Consider the following 14,629-nt stretch of genomic DNA (forward strand, 5'->3'; position numbering starts at 1 on the left):
CAGGGACAGACAGACAGGAACGGAGGGATGAGAAGCATCAATCATTAGTTTTTTGTTGCGCATTGCAACATCTTAGTTGTTCATTGATTGCTTTCTCATGTGTGCCTTGACCCCGGGCCTTCAGCAGACCAAGTAACCCCTTGCTCGAGCCAGCGACCTTGGGTCCAAGCTGATGAGCTTTTGCTCAAACCAGATGAGCCTGCGCTCAATCTGGCGACCTCGGGGTCTCGAACCTGGGTCCTTGGCATCCCAGTCTGACGCTCTATCCACTGCGCCACCGCCTGGTCAGGCCCTTCCTTCTTTCCTTCCTTTCTTTCTCCCTCTCTCTCTCTCTCTCTCTCGCTCTCTCCTTCCCTCCATCCCCTCTATCCCCTCCCTCCCTCCTTCCCTCCTTCCTTCCTTCCTTCCTTCCTTCCTTCCTTCCTTCCTTTTTTCTTTCTTTCTTCTCTCTTTCTTTCTTTTTTTTCTCTCTCTCTTTCTTCTCCTTTCTTTCTTCTTTTCTTTCTTTCTTTCTTTCTTTCTTTCTTTCTTTCTTTCTTTCTTTCTTTCTTTCTTCTGGTGGTGCTGGGGGGTGCACCTGGAGATTTATCCTTCTTCTTACGAGCTCATCTATACATTTCAAAGTGGCTACAGCATGGATATTTTTGACAGGAGTAACTTTAACTTGACATAATTTTGAACTTACAGAAAAGTTTCAAGCCTTGTGCAGAGAACTCTATACATTCTTTACCTGGGCTCCCCAATTCTCGCTATTCATGCCCTCTGTTTGTTCTCTTGGTCACTCTCTATCTTTAAATATTATATAACTACATTTCCAGAAACATTTGAGAAAACATTGGTGGTACCATGTCCCTTTGTCCCTAAACACTTCAGTGTGCTTTTGCTAAGGAGGACATTCCTCTTTTTTAAAATTTCTTTAGATTTTATTTATTCATTTTAGAGAGAAGAGAGGAAAAGAAGGGGGGAGGAGCAGGAAACCTCAACTCCAATATGTGCCTTGACCAGGCGAGCCTGAGTTTCGAACTGATGACCTTAGCATTCCAGGTCGATGCTTCATCCACTGCACCATCACAGGTCAGGCAGGACATTCTTTTTAATAACCACAATACAATGATTAGAATCAGAAATTTTAACATGGAGAAATTAGTACTATCTAATGTGTAGAACACAGTCAAGCATCAGCCAGTGCCTTGTGGATGTCCAGGGTGGGGAGTGGGCTCCCCATACACTGCACTGTGTGAAGCTGTCTCTCCAGTCTCCGGTCTGTGAACAACTCCTCCACCTTTTTCTTTCTTGACCTTGACACTTTCAAAGAGTCAAGGCCAGTTTTTGGCAGCATGTCCCTTGATTGAGATTTGCTTGACTTTTCCTCGTCAGATTCAGGTTCGGCTGCATGGTTTCTGCGTTCCTAAATCCCATCCCCCCTCCCCACCGAAAATCCCACACAGAGCAAGCAGGAGAGCGAAAGGTCACAGAGAGTGTCTTCCCCAAAGCCAGCTGGCCATGGAGCCCCACAAACCCTGAAGTATAAGTGGGAGAGGCCAAGCCAGCACTGGTCCAGGGAGAACAGGAGACCAGAGACCCCGGGGGAGAGGGTGTCTGAGAACAGCAGCAGTGGTCGTGTCAGTCATATTGTGTGTGTGTGTGTGTGTGTGTGTGTGTGTGTGTGTGTGTGTGTGTGTGTTAGAGAGAGAGAGAGAGAGAGAGAGATTTCACAGACTCCAATTAGTATGTGACTGTAGGAAGCTATGGGAAGTCAGAAGATGCTGGCATGGTCTTGATCCCCAGAGATCTCAGAATAACTCAATAGAATCTCTCTTTTAGAAAGATAAAACTCCATATTAAAAAAAGAAACTTATTGGAATATATTGGACATATAACATTGTGTAAACTTAAGGTGTGGGTCATGTTAACTTGATACATTTATATATTGTAATAAGATTGCCATTGTAGTGATCAGTGATCAGTGTAAGCTCTCGTAAAAATATGTCCTTGATAGTTATTATACTCCAAAGTCCATGAGCACCTGGATGGATGTATTCAGATCTTCAAGTCTTTTTTCAGAGACCCAGGACTCCCCACCTCAATCCCCATACCCTCAGACCAAATCTCTGGGCCCCCAGCCCTAGGGGGTCCAGGTTCTAGGTTCCTATTCCCCTGTTCTCCTGGGCCTCACATGTCCATATGTGCAGCCCTCTGATCCCTCAAGACCCAGGGTGCCACCCAACATCAAAAACACCCCAAAGATCCAAAAGTCCTTGTCCTAGTCTAAGGACCAAGATGTATTCCCATTTCTAGTGCTAAATGAACCCAGAAAACTACATTTCCCATGAGGTTATGGGCCTGTAGTGTCATTAGAAATAATCCCCTGCTTCAAAAGGAATCTGTTATTGAGGTACCACTGAGAAATAGTTCCGCAACATTAACTAGAGGTTGGAGGTAGAGTGAGTGGGAATAAGTTCTGTCCTGTCAAAGCAGGGATAGTCCATAGTCCCTGGGGACATTTCATGGGAACAGAAAACTGTGGCCCAGGGAGGCTGGACTTTCTCCCATCCTCTCAGCAGGGGGCTTTGGGGATCAATAGCAGCAGGAGAAGCAGATTCCATTTCTGTCCTCAAACACTCACACATGCTCACTCCAATCCTTCTTTTAGACTCTTTATTATTCCAAGTAAGAAAAATAAAAATATAAATAAAATAAATAACCCAATAAATAAAGAAGAGATCCAAAAATAAACAGCCTATGGCTTCAGGAAGTATAGCTGGGGCTTTGGCCCTGCGAAGGCCACACCATGCTCAGGGGGTCTGAGGAGTCCACATTGGGAGGGTAAGGGGCCGGGAGCCCTGCAGGCTCTGGGGGCACCAGGGGCAGGCCTGGCAGCGGCAGGAAGCGGGAGGGTCCCTGGTGGGGCAGGTGCCAGGATGGGGAGTTGTGGGCTGGCAGGCGGAGAGGGAGGCCTCGAGCCTCAGACTGGTAGACGTTGTAACCGTCCTCAAGAAGCAGCTCCCGGAAGCTGCAGGCCTCGGGGTCGAAGTGGAGCTGAGGGGACAAGAACAGAGATCAGAGACACCTGCACACCTCCCGCTGCAGGACCCAGGGGTCCAGGCCTCCCATCCCAACCTCTAGGACATTCCTGGGCAGTCCTGCAAGGCCCACTTTCTATCCCCACTTCAGAAAGAGGAACATTCCAGCCCTGGAAACAGTCAAGGCTTTCTGAGACCAAGCAGGGAAGTCTGGCTACCACCTAAGGTCATGGTCACTGACTGTACAGGCTCCCTGAGTTGTGAGACACAAAACACAGTCTCTTAGGCCACTCTGTCATTCACAGACCTCATGACTTGGGGCCAATGTTGTCACTGCTTAAGCCTTAGTTTTCCCTTCTTGCAAAAATTGATAACAACAGCCCCACTTTTATGGGTTTCAGTGAGGTCGAGCCATGCAGAGAGCACAGAACCAAGCCTCGCTTAGGCCACAGTTGCTGGACATGGTATCCAGGTGGTGAAGGTGATAGGAGGAAGGATAAATCTGAGGAGGGCATCCCGGAAACTCACCGATCCATACAGTGTTCCATCTGGCCCCTGGCACAGGAACCTGGATGTCTTGACTCCCATGACTTGAATGACGCCTGGCTTTAGGGCTTTCAGTTCCAAGAGACCTGAGGGAAGATAGTGATCAGAGACTCCTACAGCCTTTTCCCAGGCCCCTCCACCCTCAGACCCAGGAATATGAGGTCCTAGCCTCTCCTCTGTCAAACCCAGGAGTCCTGCCCTCAGCCCCTTCTTCTTCAGACCCAGAGTCCAGGGCCACCAGCCCCTCCCTCCTTAGGTCCAGGCCCTGCCCCTACACTCACTTTCCGGACTCTGGTGGGCAGCCCCCACCACTGTGCCATCAGCTCTGATCTCCAGGTGGGCCTCTGTATCCTGGACGTCATCTGTATAAAGGTACCGCTGCCGGACTTGGTCCCCAAATTGGAGGAGGGGGTTGGAGTCTGGGATTGGGTGTGCCTGGCAGTCTCCCAGCAGGACAGCTAGCACAGGAAACCACAGCCCCAAGAATCTGGCCTTGTCCCAGCCCATCAATGGCTTGTGTCCTCAAACAAGATCTGGAGACTGCAGTTTGAAGTGCTGAAGGGTCTAGATTCTGTTTCAGATCCTGTTCGGCTAGGAAAGTAGATTCATGAATTGCTGCTCAGGTAGTCCAAATGCCTGGGTCCTTCTGCATGTGGATTCCCAGCTGATGGGACACTCAAGTCTCTTGGGATAAATGTAGAAGTTCCAGAATTTATATCCAGACAGACCCGCCCAATCACCTTCTACGCCTGACCTGTGATATTTGACCCACTTGGCAGGAGCAAGGATTCCACCGTGGCCAGGTCAGCCTGAACGGATGATGCAATCAGGGGGTCCTTCCAGCTGGAGGCCCGGACTCCTGAGGCTGAGGGGGGAGGGGCTGGGCGGCCTGGACTCCTGGTTCTGAGGGGGGCAGGACTGGGGGGCCTGGACTTCTGGGTCTGAGGGAGGAGGGGCTAGGGGCCTGTAAACTGTCAGCCTCTCACAATGACTGTTGCAGATTGTGTCTCATAACTAGAGTTCTTCATTCACCTGAATTTCTAGGTTTCCGGGTTCAGACACAGATTCTTCACTCCTCAGGAAATCAGCAAATGCCACATGACCAAAGTGTCCTCCACAAGGAAACTGGTAAACTGGCCCAGAAGTCTCTCACCTGGCTGAGAGCCAACCTCCAATCTCAATCTCACCAACCCTTGCTCAGAAGCTGGTATACCAAACATCCAGGCCTTTTTCGCTTCTCTGATGCAGTACTGGTGCTTTTTTCACTAAAGAAGCTACCTCAGGGCCCTGGCTGTTTGGCTCAGCGGTAGAGCATCAGCCCAGTGTGTGGAAGTCCTGGGTTTGATTCCCAGCCAGGGCACACAGGAGAAGCACCCATCTGCTTCTTCCCCCTCTCCCCTCTCCTTCCTCTCTGTCTCTCTCTTCCCCTCCTGCAGCCAAGGCTCCATTGAAGCAAAGTTGGCCCCGGCGCTGAAGATGGCTCCATGGCCTCCTTCTCAGGCGCTAGAATGGCTCCTGTTACAGCAGAGCAATGCCCCAGACAAAGCATCACCCCCTAGTGGTCATGCCGGGTAGATCCTGGTCCGGTGCATGCGAGAGTCTGTCTGTCTGCCCCTCCACTCCCCCCTTGTCACTTTGAGGGGAAAAAAACCCCAAAGCCCCAGGTCAGACAAGATGCTCCCAGAATTGCCTGGGTGGGAGGGTGGAAGAGGGTGGTCTGTAACTTGGAGTTGGCAGGTGAGCCAGGCTCCAGAGAAGGAAGTTAGACCCAAGAGCTCAAAGGGAGGGAAGGGCAGGCAATTTCTTGGAATCTAAGGGTGAAGAGATTGGAAAGGAGCAAGGTGCTGGAGGGCCTGGACCTTTCTTAGTCTAAGGACTCCCAGCCCTGCCCTGGGTCTGGAGGATTTATGATCAACTATCTAGACTCTAGAGCAGTGGTCCCCAACCTTTTTTGGGCCACGGACCGGTTTAATGTCAGAAAACATTTTCACCCACCGGCCTTTTGGGTGGGAGGGATAAATGTATCACGTGACCGAGACAAGTGTCAAGAGTGAGTCTTAGACGGATGTAACAGAGGGAATCTGGTCATTTTTTAAAAATAAAACATTGTTTAGACTTAAATATAAATAAAACAGAAATAATGTAAGTTATTTATTCTTTTTCTGAGGACCGGTACCAAATGGCCCACGGACCGGTACCGGTCCGCGGCCCCGGGGTTGGGGACCACTGATCTAGAGAGTCAGTCAAATTCCTGAGTCTTCGGTTCATTGAATGACAGTGGTCAGACTGCTGGGGCCAGTGGGTGAGGTGGGCGGCACCTTCAGCAATGGAAGCTTCTTTCCTATTGTTGAGCATAGGCTTTTTTTGTTCCTGCGCTGGGCTCTGAGCTCCGGCCTCTGAGACAGGCAAAAAGAGCTCTTCCACTCTGGCTTTCAGTCCTCAGGAGAGACTGCCCTCGGGGCGCGCCCGTCTGGAAAGCAGCAGCTGGGCGTCGGACCCTAGGATCTCCCCGAGGGAGAGACTGCGGCCGCGCCTCTCGGATTTGTCGGTGGACAGCCGGGGCAGGAGGGCAATGTGGGGGCCAGCGGCCTCTGGTGGGCGCGAGGACACCTTCATGTCGGATTCCGGGCGCTGGGGGAGGCTTTTCATCCGCTTCTGGGCAGCCTGGCCAACAGGTTCTCCATCCCCCCAGGGAGAACGCGGTCCCGGGAGGAGAACGCTCTCCTCGCCGCCGGAACTTGGGTGCGGCCCCACCTCAAGCGGCTGGGGCGAGGCCGGGCTGGACGCATCCAGGTACACGGGAGAGATGGCAAACCCAGGCTCCAGAGGGGAGAGGGAGCGAGAGGTTGAGGGACTGGATCGCCCAGGTCCAGCATGGCATCTGGGCGCCACGTCTCCAAGTGCACCGAAGGAAGTGGCCCCTGGGTGGCCAGGTAGGCTGCCGGGGACGCAGCCCTCCTGTTGGCCAATGCCGAGGAGAAGGGGCCTGTCCCCCGAGGGCTGGGTTTGAAGACTACCAGCCTAGCCTTGGGCTCAGGGGACGGGCGGGGCTCAGCCTCGCAGCCACCTGCCAGGCCGGCGAAAGGTGGAGGCTATGAACTAGCGGACTGCGCCCACGCTCCTTCCTCCTGGGGTTCTGGTTGCCTTCTGAAGGAGGAGGCGTGGAGGGGAGGACTGCAGGGCCTGGGAACCTGGAGCTCGTCGTTCCGGGGGCGGCCGGATGTAGACTCTTCTTGGGGACAAGTGCACTCAGGCTGCACTAAGCCGACTGTGTATATGCCGCTCTCCAGGAACTCAGGTGAGTGGGAAGTGAGGAGAATCCAAACCCAGGAATCACACTTCTAACCTCTAACCCCTTTTGAGGAGGGAAGTCTCCTCCATACCCATTTCCCAGCTCCTGCTACTCCTAAGGGAATCAGGGAATCGAGATCTCTTATCAGTCCTGGGCCTCCAGCCTCTCACGGTCTGTTTGGCCTGTCCTTCCTGTCATTTCTCTGGTGGATTCTGCCCCTCACACACCTGTACACCTGAGAAAGGAGTTGGTGGGACGCAATCCAACTTCAGTGGGCCTTATAGGTGGGGATAGTGAGATTGCAAGCTGTGGGGACAAGGTGTTGGACCCGGGACCACAGCTATCTTGGAAACCACCAATTTTCACCATCTCACATCCCCCTCTGCCTGAATTCCAAACCTCCAGCTTCTCCCCCTTCAGACCCAGGAATCCTGGACACTGATCCCTTTTCCCCTCAGATCTCGAGTCCAAACCCTTAGCCCCCTCATTCCTCGGGATGCCCCTCCCTGACAGTCTCCCCCAGGCTCTGAGCTTCTGCTAACTCACCTTTTGTCCCCTGCAGCCATGTGGACCCTTAGCCGCCATCGCCTCTGTCTGACATTTCTGCTAATCTGTGTTTTCTCAACAATCCTCTTCCTCCACATCTATCAAGACATCTTTCATAATGGGCTGGACCTCTCGGTCCTATTTGCAGATGAACCGCTGCTGACTGCCCCAGTGGCCATATTCTGCCTGTCAAGCACTCCGATGAATCTCAGCACCTCCTCTTTTTGTCCCAAGCACCCTGCCTCCCTCTTAGGAACCTGGACTATCTCCCCCGATGGCCGGTTTGGTAATCAGATGGGCCAGTATGCTACTCTATTAGCCCTGGCCCAGCTCAACGGCCCCAGGCCTTCATCCAGCCCGCCATGCACGCTGCCCTGGCCCCGGTGTGCCACATCACCCTGCCTGTGCTGGCCCCCGAGGTAGACAGCCGCTGGCCTTGGCAGGAGTTGCTCCTGCACGACTGGATGTCGGAGGAGTATGTCCACTTGGAGGATCTTTTCCTGAAACTCACTGGCTTCCCTTGCTCCTGGACCTTCTTCCATCATCTCCGGGAACAGATCCGGAGTGAGTTCACCCTGCATGATCACCTTCGGGAAAAAGCCCAAAGTTTCCTGAGACAGCTCCGCTTGCCCTGCATTGGGCACCTCCCACGCACTTCCGTGGGTGTCCATGTGCTCTGTGAGGACTATCTGAAGGTTATGCCCCAACGCTGGAAGGGTGTGGTGGGTAATGGCGCCTACCTCCAGCAGGCCATGGACTGGTTCCGGGCAAGGCATAAAACCCCCATCTTTGTGGTTACCAGTAACTGCATGGAATGGTGCTGGGAAAACCTTAACACTTCCCAGGGAGATGTTATCTTTGCTGGCGATGGGCAGGAGGGGCTCACAGGAGAGTGACTTTGCACTGCTCATGCAGTGTAACCACACCATCATGACCATTGGCACTTTTGGCTTCTGGGCCGCCTTTCTGGCTGGTGGAGACACGGTTTACCTAGCCAACTTCACCTTGCCTAACTCCAGCTTCCTCAAGATCTTCAAACCCGAGGCTGCCTTCCTGCCTGAGTGGGTGGGCATAAATGCAGACCTGTCTCCACTCCAGAAATTGCCATGGGGTTTTTTCCTAATAGGCTGATCAGCCTAGGGCCAGCATTAGGCATCTTCAGAGGCCTTGCGGCTTCTGGAGAAGCCTGTGGTGGTCCTGCAGCAGGTGGGCACCCATTTCTAGAGTGATTTTACCTGACTAGACTTTGAGAGAAAGAGAGGCTTCGAGCAATGACCTAAACATTCTAGAACCAGCAGAAAATATTTTCATGATGACTGGCAGTGTCTGGGGAGGCTCAGACAGTTCTACAAGGCACAGTGGCCACCTGTAGTTCCCAGGCCATATCCAAAGTACTTCTAGATCCCCCCCACCCCCACCACCCAGGAATTAGGGACTTCCCTGCTATAGTGTTGACTATTTGGGTCTTCTCTAGAAGAGATGTTTCTCTTCTCTTGGGTCCTCAGGACTAGTGGGTGTGCTAGAGCAAGTACTTGTCAATTACCCTTTTATGTGTCTGGAATGCTTCTAGATGGGGGATTTTCCCTAAAGAGGGCCAGCTTAATGCCTGTGAAGAACACTGCAGGGCCCTTCCAGAGGGTTGGGGGTCTTGGAATTCTGGATAATTTTGGTGAAGAGTTGAACAAAGGCAGAATCAGAAGCTCAACACCACCACTGCCAGAAAGATCGATGGAAGAGAAACTGTGTAGCTGGGGCAGTCTGTGAGAAGAGTGGAAGTCTCTCTAACCTCTCAGCCCCTGAAAGAAACCACAAAGACCTTTTCTGCCCAGCAGATAGGCTAAAACCTGGGAGGTGAAGATGAGGATGGCTGCTGAAGTCTTGCTGCTTCTGGCTGCAAGACTTTCCAGAAATTTAAGGGGACTTTTTTTTTTTTAAGCTCAAAAACAGCCAAAGACAGGCAGCTTTGCATTTGAGTTGCCTCTCCCAATTAAGGACATTTCTTCCTCTGTGGCTAGGCTGCTGGGGAGATGGGATGGGTTTTCCCGAAGTCAGCTAGCATAAATGTGCCCTCTGGGCTTGTAGAAAGTTGTTGGTATTGTGTCCCTTGCCAAACATTGTCTGCACTGAAGTCATAGAATGACTAAATCTGATTTTGGGCAAGTGAGGGGTGGAAATATTTGGGGTACACAGAACCTGGTCTGCCCTCATACCCAAGCAGGAGTATACCCTTGGCCAAGGTCAGGCTAAAGAGGATGGGATTTTGACTCAGATTCCAGAAGCTCTTTCATGCTTTCTGAGGGGGGTGATGGTATATAGTTTGTCACAGAATTGTCTAAAAACCTAAACCCATTTTCTAGTCTTCTCAGGGAGTTTTGGGAGACTATTATTTCCTATTCAGCTGCTGTAGGTGGGGTGAGGGAAGTATGAATTAAAAGTCCACAACACCAACCCCTGAGTTTGTAGGTTTTTTGGAGTCTTGTTTGTCTCTGTGTGTGTTAGGAGGGAAAATGCACAACTTCTAGAGACTCTTATGGCTCATGTATTAGGGTATTGTCCCTGCTCAGAGCAGGCAGCCTCTTGTTGCTCGACTTGTGGTCTCTGAGTCCCAATACCTTTCCCCAGACTTTCAGTATTGGTCCCCAGACCTCACTCTGGGACCTTGACATTCAGACCCAGAGGCTGAGAGAGAAGGTGGAGGAGGAAGTGAGCTAATTCTTTTTTTTTTTAATTGAATTTATTGGGGTGACATGGGTTAATACAATTATTTAGGTTTCAGGTGTATAAATTTATAATACATTATCTATATATTGTATTGAGTTCACCATCCCAAGTCAGATCTCCTTCCCTCACTATTTATCCTTTCCAGACCCTCTTCTCCGACCCTCTTCTTCCTTCTTTACCTTTAGTGACCACCATACTGTACTGTTATCGGTGCTGAGTATAATTCTTGAACTACATTCCCCATAATGCTATGGGGTTGGCTGCGGTAATCTGCTAGGGAGAGACCTGGGGCCTTCTGGGAGTCGTAATCCCAGGGCTGGGCAGGACCTCTTCTAGTGTATTCGAGACTCATGGCTGGGTAGTGGGCATCTAGCGGAAAGCCTGCGTCCTGGGGCTCAGGGAGTGAGGAAGCTGAAGGCCAGAATTCCTTTCCCCGTCTCTGGAAAGCTAGAGCAGATATAACATTCTCGATAGATGCTGGGAAGTTCTGGTCTAAAAAATCGACCGCCTCTATGACATCAAGTCGCGATAGGCTGGGACTCCCTTTGTTGAGGTCCAATCAGACTCAGAGTTGGGTTTCTGGGTGGGGCCACGGGACCCCCACAGGGAATATCTTCTGGGAATTTGGGGTTTTCCGTAAGAAGCTGGAAGGCTGAGGTTGTGGTAGTATCCTTAGGGGTGAACCGTGACGTTGATTCCAGTCAAATGCTTTCCCTACCCTTCAACCAACCTCACCCTTGCCCTTAACAAAATCCTTAATTATAGTAGTGGGAAAATAGAGTGGAAGGACGGGCCCGGTCCTGCCCTCTCAAAGCCCTCATAACCTGGACTCGGCTCTTCAGCGAACCCTAGTGTTTGCGGGTACAAGACTGGAGTCAAGATCCAGCACCGCTGTGTAGACTGCATCGGGACTCGGTTTCCTAACGAGAAGTGTGCGCCCTGCAAATTGGGGGTCCATAATCATGGGGACGGGCATCTCTTCGTTTAGCGCTCACCTCCTCTTGGTTTGGCGTGAGAAGACTCCTCCCGCGGGTCTGCGCGGATTGCGCACTATGGTCTCTACGAGGCCGCGGCTTCCCCTCCTGGTGGCGGCGCTGGCCAGCTGCCTGCTTCCTGCCCTGGGTTGTGTTATATGTGATACAAAGGTCAAGGAGGCGCTAAACTCCCTTGAGACGGATTACCTGCCTGGCCATCTAGTGGCTGAACATCACAAAAATCTGATGAAAAGGGTAACGCAGGCTGTGCAAGATTTCAAAGAACTACCGTTTGACGAGGATTCCTATATGGGGGCCGTTGGTGAGGGCAGGGAGAAGCCTGGACTCCTGGGTCCTGGGAAAAGAGGGGCCTGGGGATAAAACTGCTTGGTGCAGAGGGGAAAGGGCTGGGACAGAGTCTCCGGGATTCGAGAATGGAGCAGACATGGGTACAGATTTCGGGGTTCCCCAGGTCTAGCAAATACTTTGTTCCAGTACTTACTCCTTATCCTGCTATTTTTATGCAATAAAACTACAACTCCCAGAAAGCTACGGGCGGATAATCCCTTAACCAGGCCTATCCTTGCCCAGTGACCCCATGGGTATTGTAGTTTCTAAGAACAGGTGAGCCAATGAGACAGTAACACTGGAATCTGGAGTTCCATCTCTCCCCACAGATGAGGCCACACTAGAAAAAGCTTCCTGGAGTTTGCTGAAGGATCTGAAACGTATCACGGACAGTGATGTAAAAGGTAAATGCTCAGAGTGGGCAGAGGAGGGGCTCCAGAAGGTATTGCTGATGATGCCTGCTCTGCAGGTCAGGCACTAGAGCCAGACTGCCTAGGTCCTATTCTTGGCTCTGTCACTTCTTAGCTGTGTGGCCTTGCAGCTTTGTCATCTCTAAAATGGAGACCATACACTGCTCTCATCCCAGCTGTCCCTTAGTCAATGTTACGTGGTCATTCAGTTTCACTGTTCTTCCCTGAGAAGGCTGAAAAGCAGACTGCCTGGCTCTGCAGGCAGGCAAACTTACATACCTCACAGCTGGAAGGGGGGAGGGGAGGAGACCACCCTGCTCCATCCTGCTTCTTCCCAGGTGAGCTCTTCGTGAAGGAGCTGTTCTGGATGCTGAGCCTGCAAAAGGACGCCTTTGCCAAATATGCTGCTCAGTTCCAAAAAGAGGGTGAGGGAAGACGGGAGTCATGAACACCAACCAGCCCCCTCCTCCCACAGTGCAAGAGTCCTTGTCCCCAGTTCATTGCTTTTCCAAGTCCAGCCTTTCAGCTCTCCCAGCCCCCTTGTTCCTCAGACCCCAGGCGGGGAGCAGGCACCCAGGTCCTCTGCACTCAAACCCGGGAGCTCTAGCCCCAGCTTCTTTCTTTGCCCCCTCTCATTTCCTTTAATTTAAAAATCTGATTCTCTTTTTTTTCTCTTCCGATGCAGCTTTTTGTCCCAACAAATGTGGTGAGTCAGTATTATGAAAGCTGGTCCTCTCTTCCTCATCCCTGCAACTGTGAACACTCAGCCTTTCTCCTCCCCTTTTTGGGTCTCAGTGTTTCTTCATTTTCCATGTCTGAGAGGTTTCTGGGTCTCCAGTATTTCTTCTGTGCCAAAACCATCTTGGGGAGCACTCTTTCCTGGTTAGATCCTGGCTTCCTACAGGGCTACCCTCTAGCCCCAACCTACCCTTTCCTTTTAGCCCCGCCTCTTAGTGGGCGACTATGATCTTGACCCTGCTCCTTCAGGTATGATGTTGCAGACTCTGATCTGGTGCAGTAACTGCAAGAAGGAGGTTCACGCTTGTCGGAAGTCCTTGACTTGTGGGGGTAAGAGAGCTGGGTCCCGTTAGGAGGTGTTGGCGCAAAAGGGGCGGAGCCAGGGGAGTGATTGAATATAGAGCAGGCAGAGACTACAGTCAGCTGAAGAGAAAAGAGTGGGCTGACAGAGTGGAAGGGGGTTAAGGGAGGGTCAAGAGTCATAAAGGAGCATCCCATAGCGATCCTCTATCCCCAGAGCGCAGAGTCAAGGTCCATGAAATGGAAGACATGATCCTGGACTGTGAACTCAACTGGCATCGAGCCTCTCAAGGCCTGACCGATTACAACTTTTACAGGGTGGGGCCTTCCAACTTCGGTACCCTTGAACTCCAAGTCCATCAGGCCTGTGTGAACCCTGGGTCCACAGGCCTGCACCACAATTCCCATGACCCATGACCCACCACGTTTGGCTGCTATTGACCCCTGGGAACCTTGTACCCTGTACTCCCCCAATCCCTGAATTCCCCAGGCCTCTGTGACTTCTTGAGCTTGGGTCTAGGTTTGGAAGGACAAAGCTGAGACCTTGGTATCCAAAGGGAAAGAGCCTACTCTGACCAAGACCATGGTAGAGCCGGAGGATGCGGGCACCTATCGCTGCCAGCTGAACACCGTGAAATCCAGTCCAGCCACGATCATCCTATTTCATGTCACAGGTCAGTGCTGGGGAATCGAGAGAAGTATGGGATTCAGGGTCCTGAGGTTGGGGGCGGTCTGCTTCAGGGATATGACCTATGGGAGAATAACTTCCTGCCGGGGGTGTGGTTTCAGGCCAGAAGGGTGTGATTTCCTGCCCTGGCTACTGCCACAAGATTCCCCTCTGAGTGTGTTCCGGTTACACGCAATTGGGGGGGGGTGTGATTGTCTCCTGGTGGGCTTGGGTTCTGAGGCGAGTTGGAGCAGGGAGAGCTTGCTTCGGCTGTGTGGGGCCTTTGTGCCTTCCCAGGACTATTCCTTCCTCCTCTTCTATCAGTGTTGCCTAAAAGAATCGTGGAGGAGACAGAGTCATCATACATCCCTAACCCGGGTGAGATGGCCACGGATGAACTGACTTGGGCTCCCACCAACTCATCTACAACCGTCCAGTCTCCACCATCACAGTCTCCACCATCACAGTCTCCAACTGTGGAGAAGACAACAAGAAGACTCCTGGTTGGAGTGCTAACCTGGGGCTTTGTGGTGCTGATAGCCAGCATTGTCATCTTGTGAGCTTCCCGTTGAGAAAGATAGGGCTTGGAGTGAAGGGTGGGACTTAAGTGCAGAGTGGGTCTGATAGCTGGCCTTCCACTGGGGATGGGGCTTAGAAAACAGGTTGGGGCTTACCTAAGAGCAGAAAGCTTGAATAATTCCTAGAATAAGAACAAATATAGGAAGGCTGTGATCTGATCTGGTTCTGCTATTTGCCTTCCTCACTCTCCCAGTATACTTTGCTATTGGTCCGAGAAGAATCCTCGATTCTTCATAGAGTCCATAAAGTCCTGGATCAGCAGGGGCAAGAAAGCTGCTCAGAGCTCCCAGGTTCCAGAGAAAAAGGCCAAAAAATCAAGAAGCCAATAAAGATTTATCTGGTTGTCTAAGTATCTGTTTTATTCCTCCATACTGATCCGAACTTTTGGTCTCCCCAAGAGGAGCAGTCTGGTGATGGTCTTTTGTCTAAGGGAGGAGGGGCTGGAAATCGGGCCCCCTGGGTCCTGGCAGGGACCAACTGGCTGC

The 14,629-nt window shown here is 51.7% G+C and overlaps 3 protein-coding genes across 3 annotated transcripts; 2 read left to right on the forward strand and 1 right to left on the reverse strand.

Moving 5' to 3' along the window:
- Positions 1-2,643: 2,643 nt before the first annotated feature.
- Positions 2,644-4,244, reverse strand: FGF21 (fibroblast growth factor 21). The gene is made up of 3 exons (XM_066265283.1): positions 3,851-4,244; positions 3,552-3,655; positions 2,644-3,039 (listed from the first exon to the last, which is right to left on the reverse strand). The coding sequence occupies exons 1-3, from the start codon at positions 4,074-4,076 to the stop codon at positions 2,749-2,751; spliced, it is 621 nt and encodes a 206-aa protein (XP_066121380.1). The 5' UTR covers positions 4,077-4,244; the 3' UTR covers positions 2,644-2,748.
- A 2,105-nt stretch (positions 4,245-6,349) lies between these two features.
- FUT1 (fucosyltransferase 1 (H blood group)) lies at positions 6,350-9,842 on the forward strand. The gene is given in 4 exon segments (XM_066271621.1): positions 6,350-6,867; positions 7,424-7,744; positions 7,747-8,285; positions 8,287-9,842. Coding segments are annotated over 4 exon segments (1,134 nt in total). The 5' UTR covers positions 6,350-6,845; the 3' UTR covers positions 8,539-9,842.
- Positions 9,843-11,049: 1,207 nt separating this feature from the next.
- On the forward strand, positions 11,050-14,473 carry IZUMO1 (izumo sperm-oocyte fusion 1). The gene is made up of 9 exons (XM_066271619.1): positions 11,050-11,424; positions 11,780-11,854; positions 12,199-12,285; positions 12,546-12,566; positions 12,848-12,928; positions 13,116-13,216; positions 13,419-13,572; positions 13,890-14,121; positions 14,338-14,473. The coding sequence occupies exons 1-9, from the start codon at positions 11,091-11,093 to the stop codon at positions 14,471-14,473; spliced, it is 1,221 nt and encodes a 406-aa protein (XP_066127716.1). The 5' UTR covers positions 11,050-11,090.
- Positions 14,474-14,629: the final 156 nt, after the last annotated feature.

This window comes from Saccopteryx bilineata, chromosome 3 (genome assembly GCF_036850765.1).
Source record: "Saccopteryx bilineata isolate mSacBil1 chromosome 3, mSacBil1_pri_phased_curated, whole genome shotgun sequence".
Classification (NCBI taxonomy): domain Eukaryota; kingdom Metazoa; phylum Chordata; class Mammalia; order Chiroptera; family Emballonuridae; genus Saccopteryx; species Saccopteryx bilineata.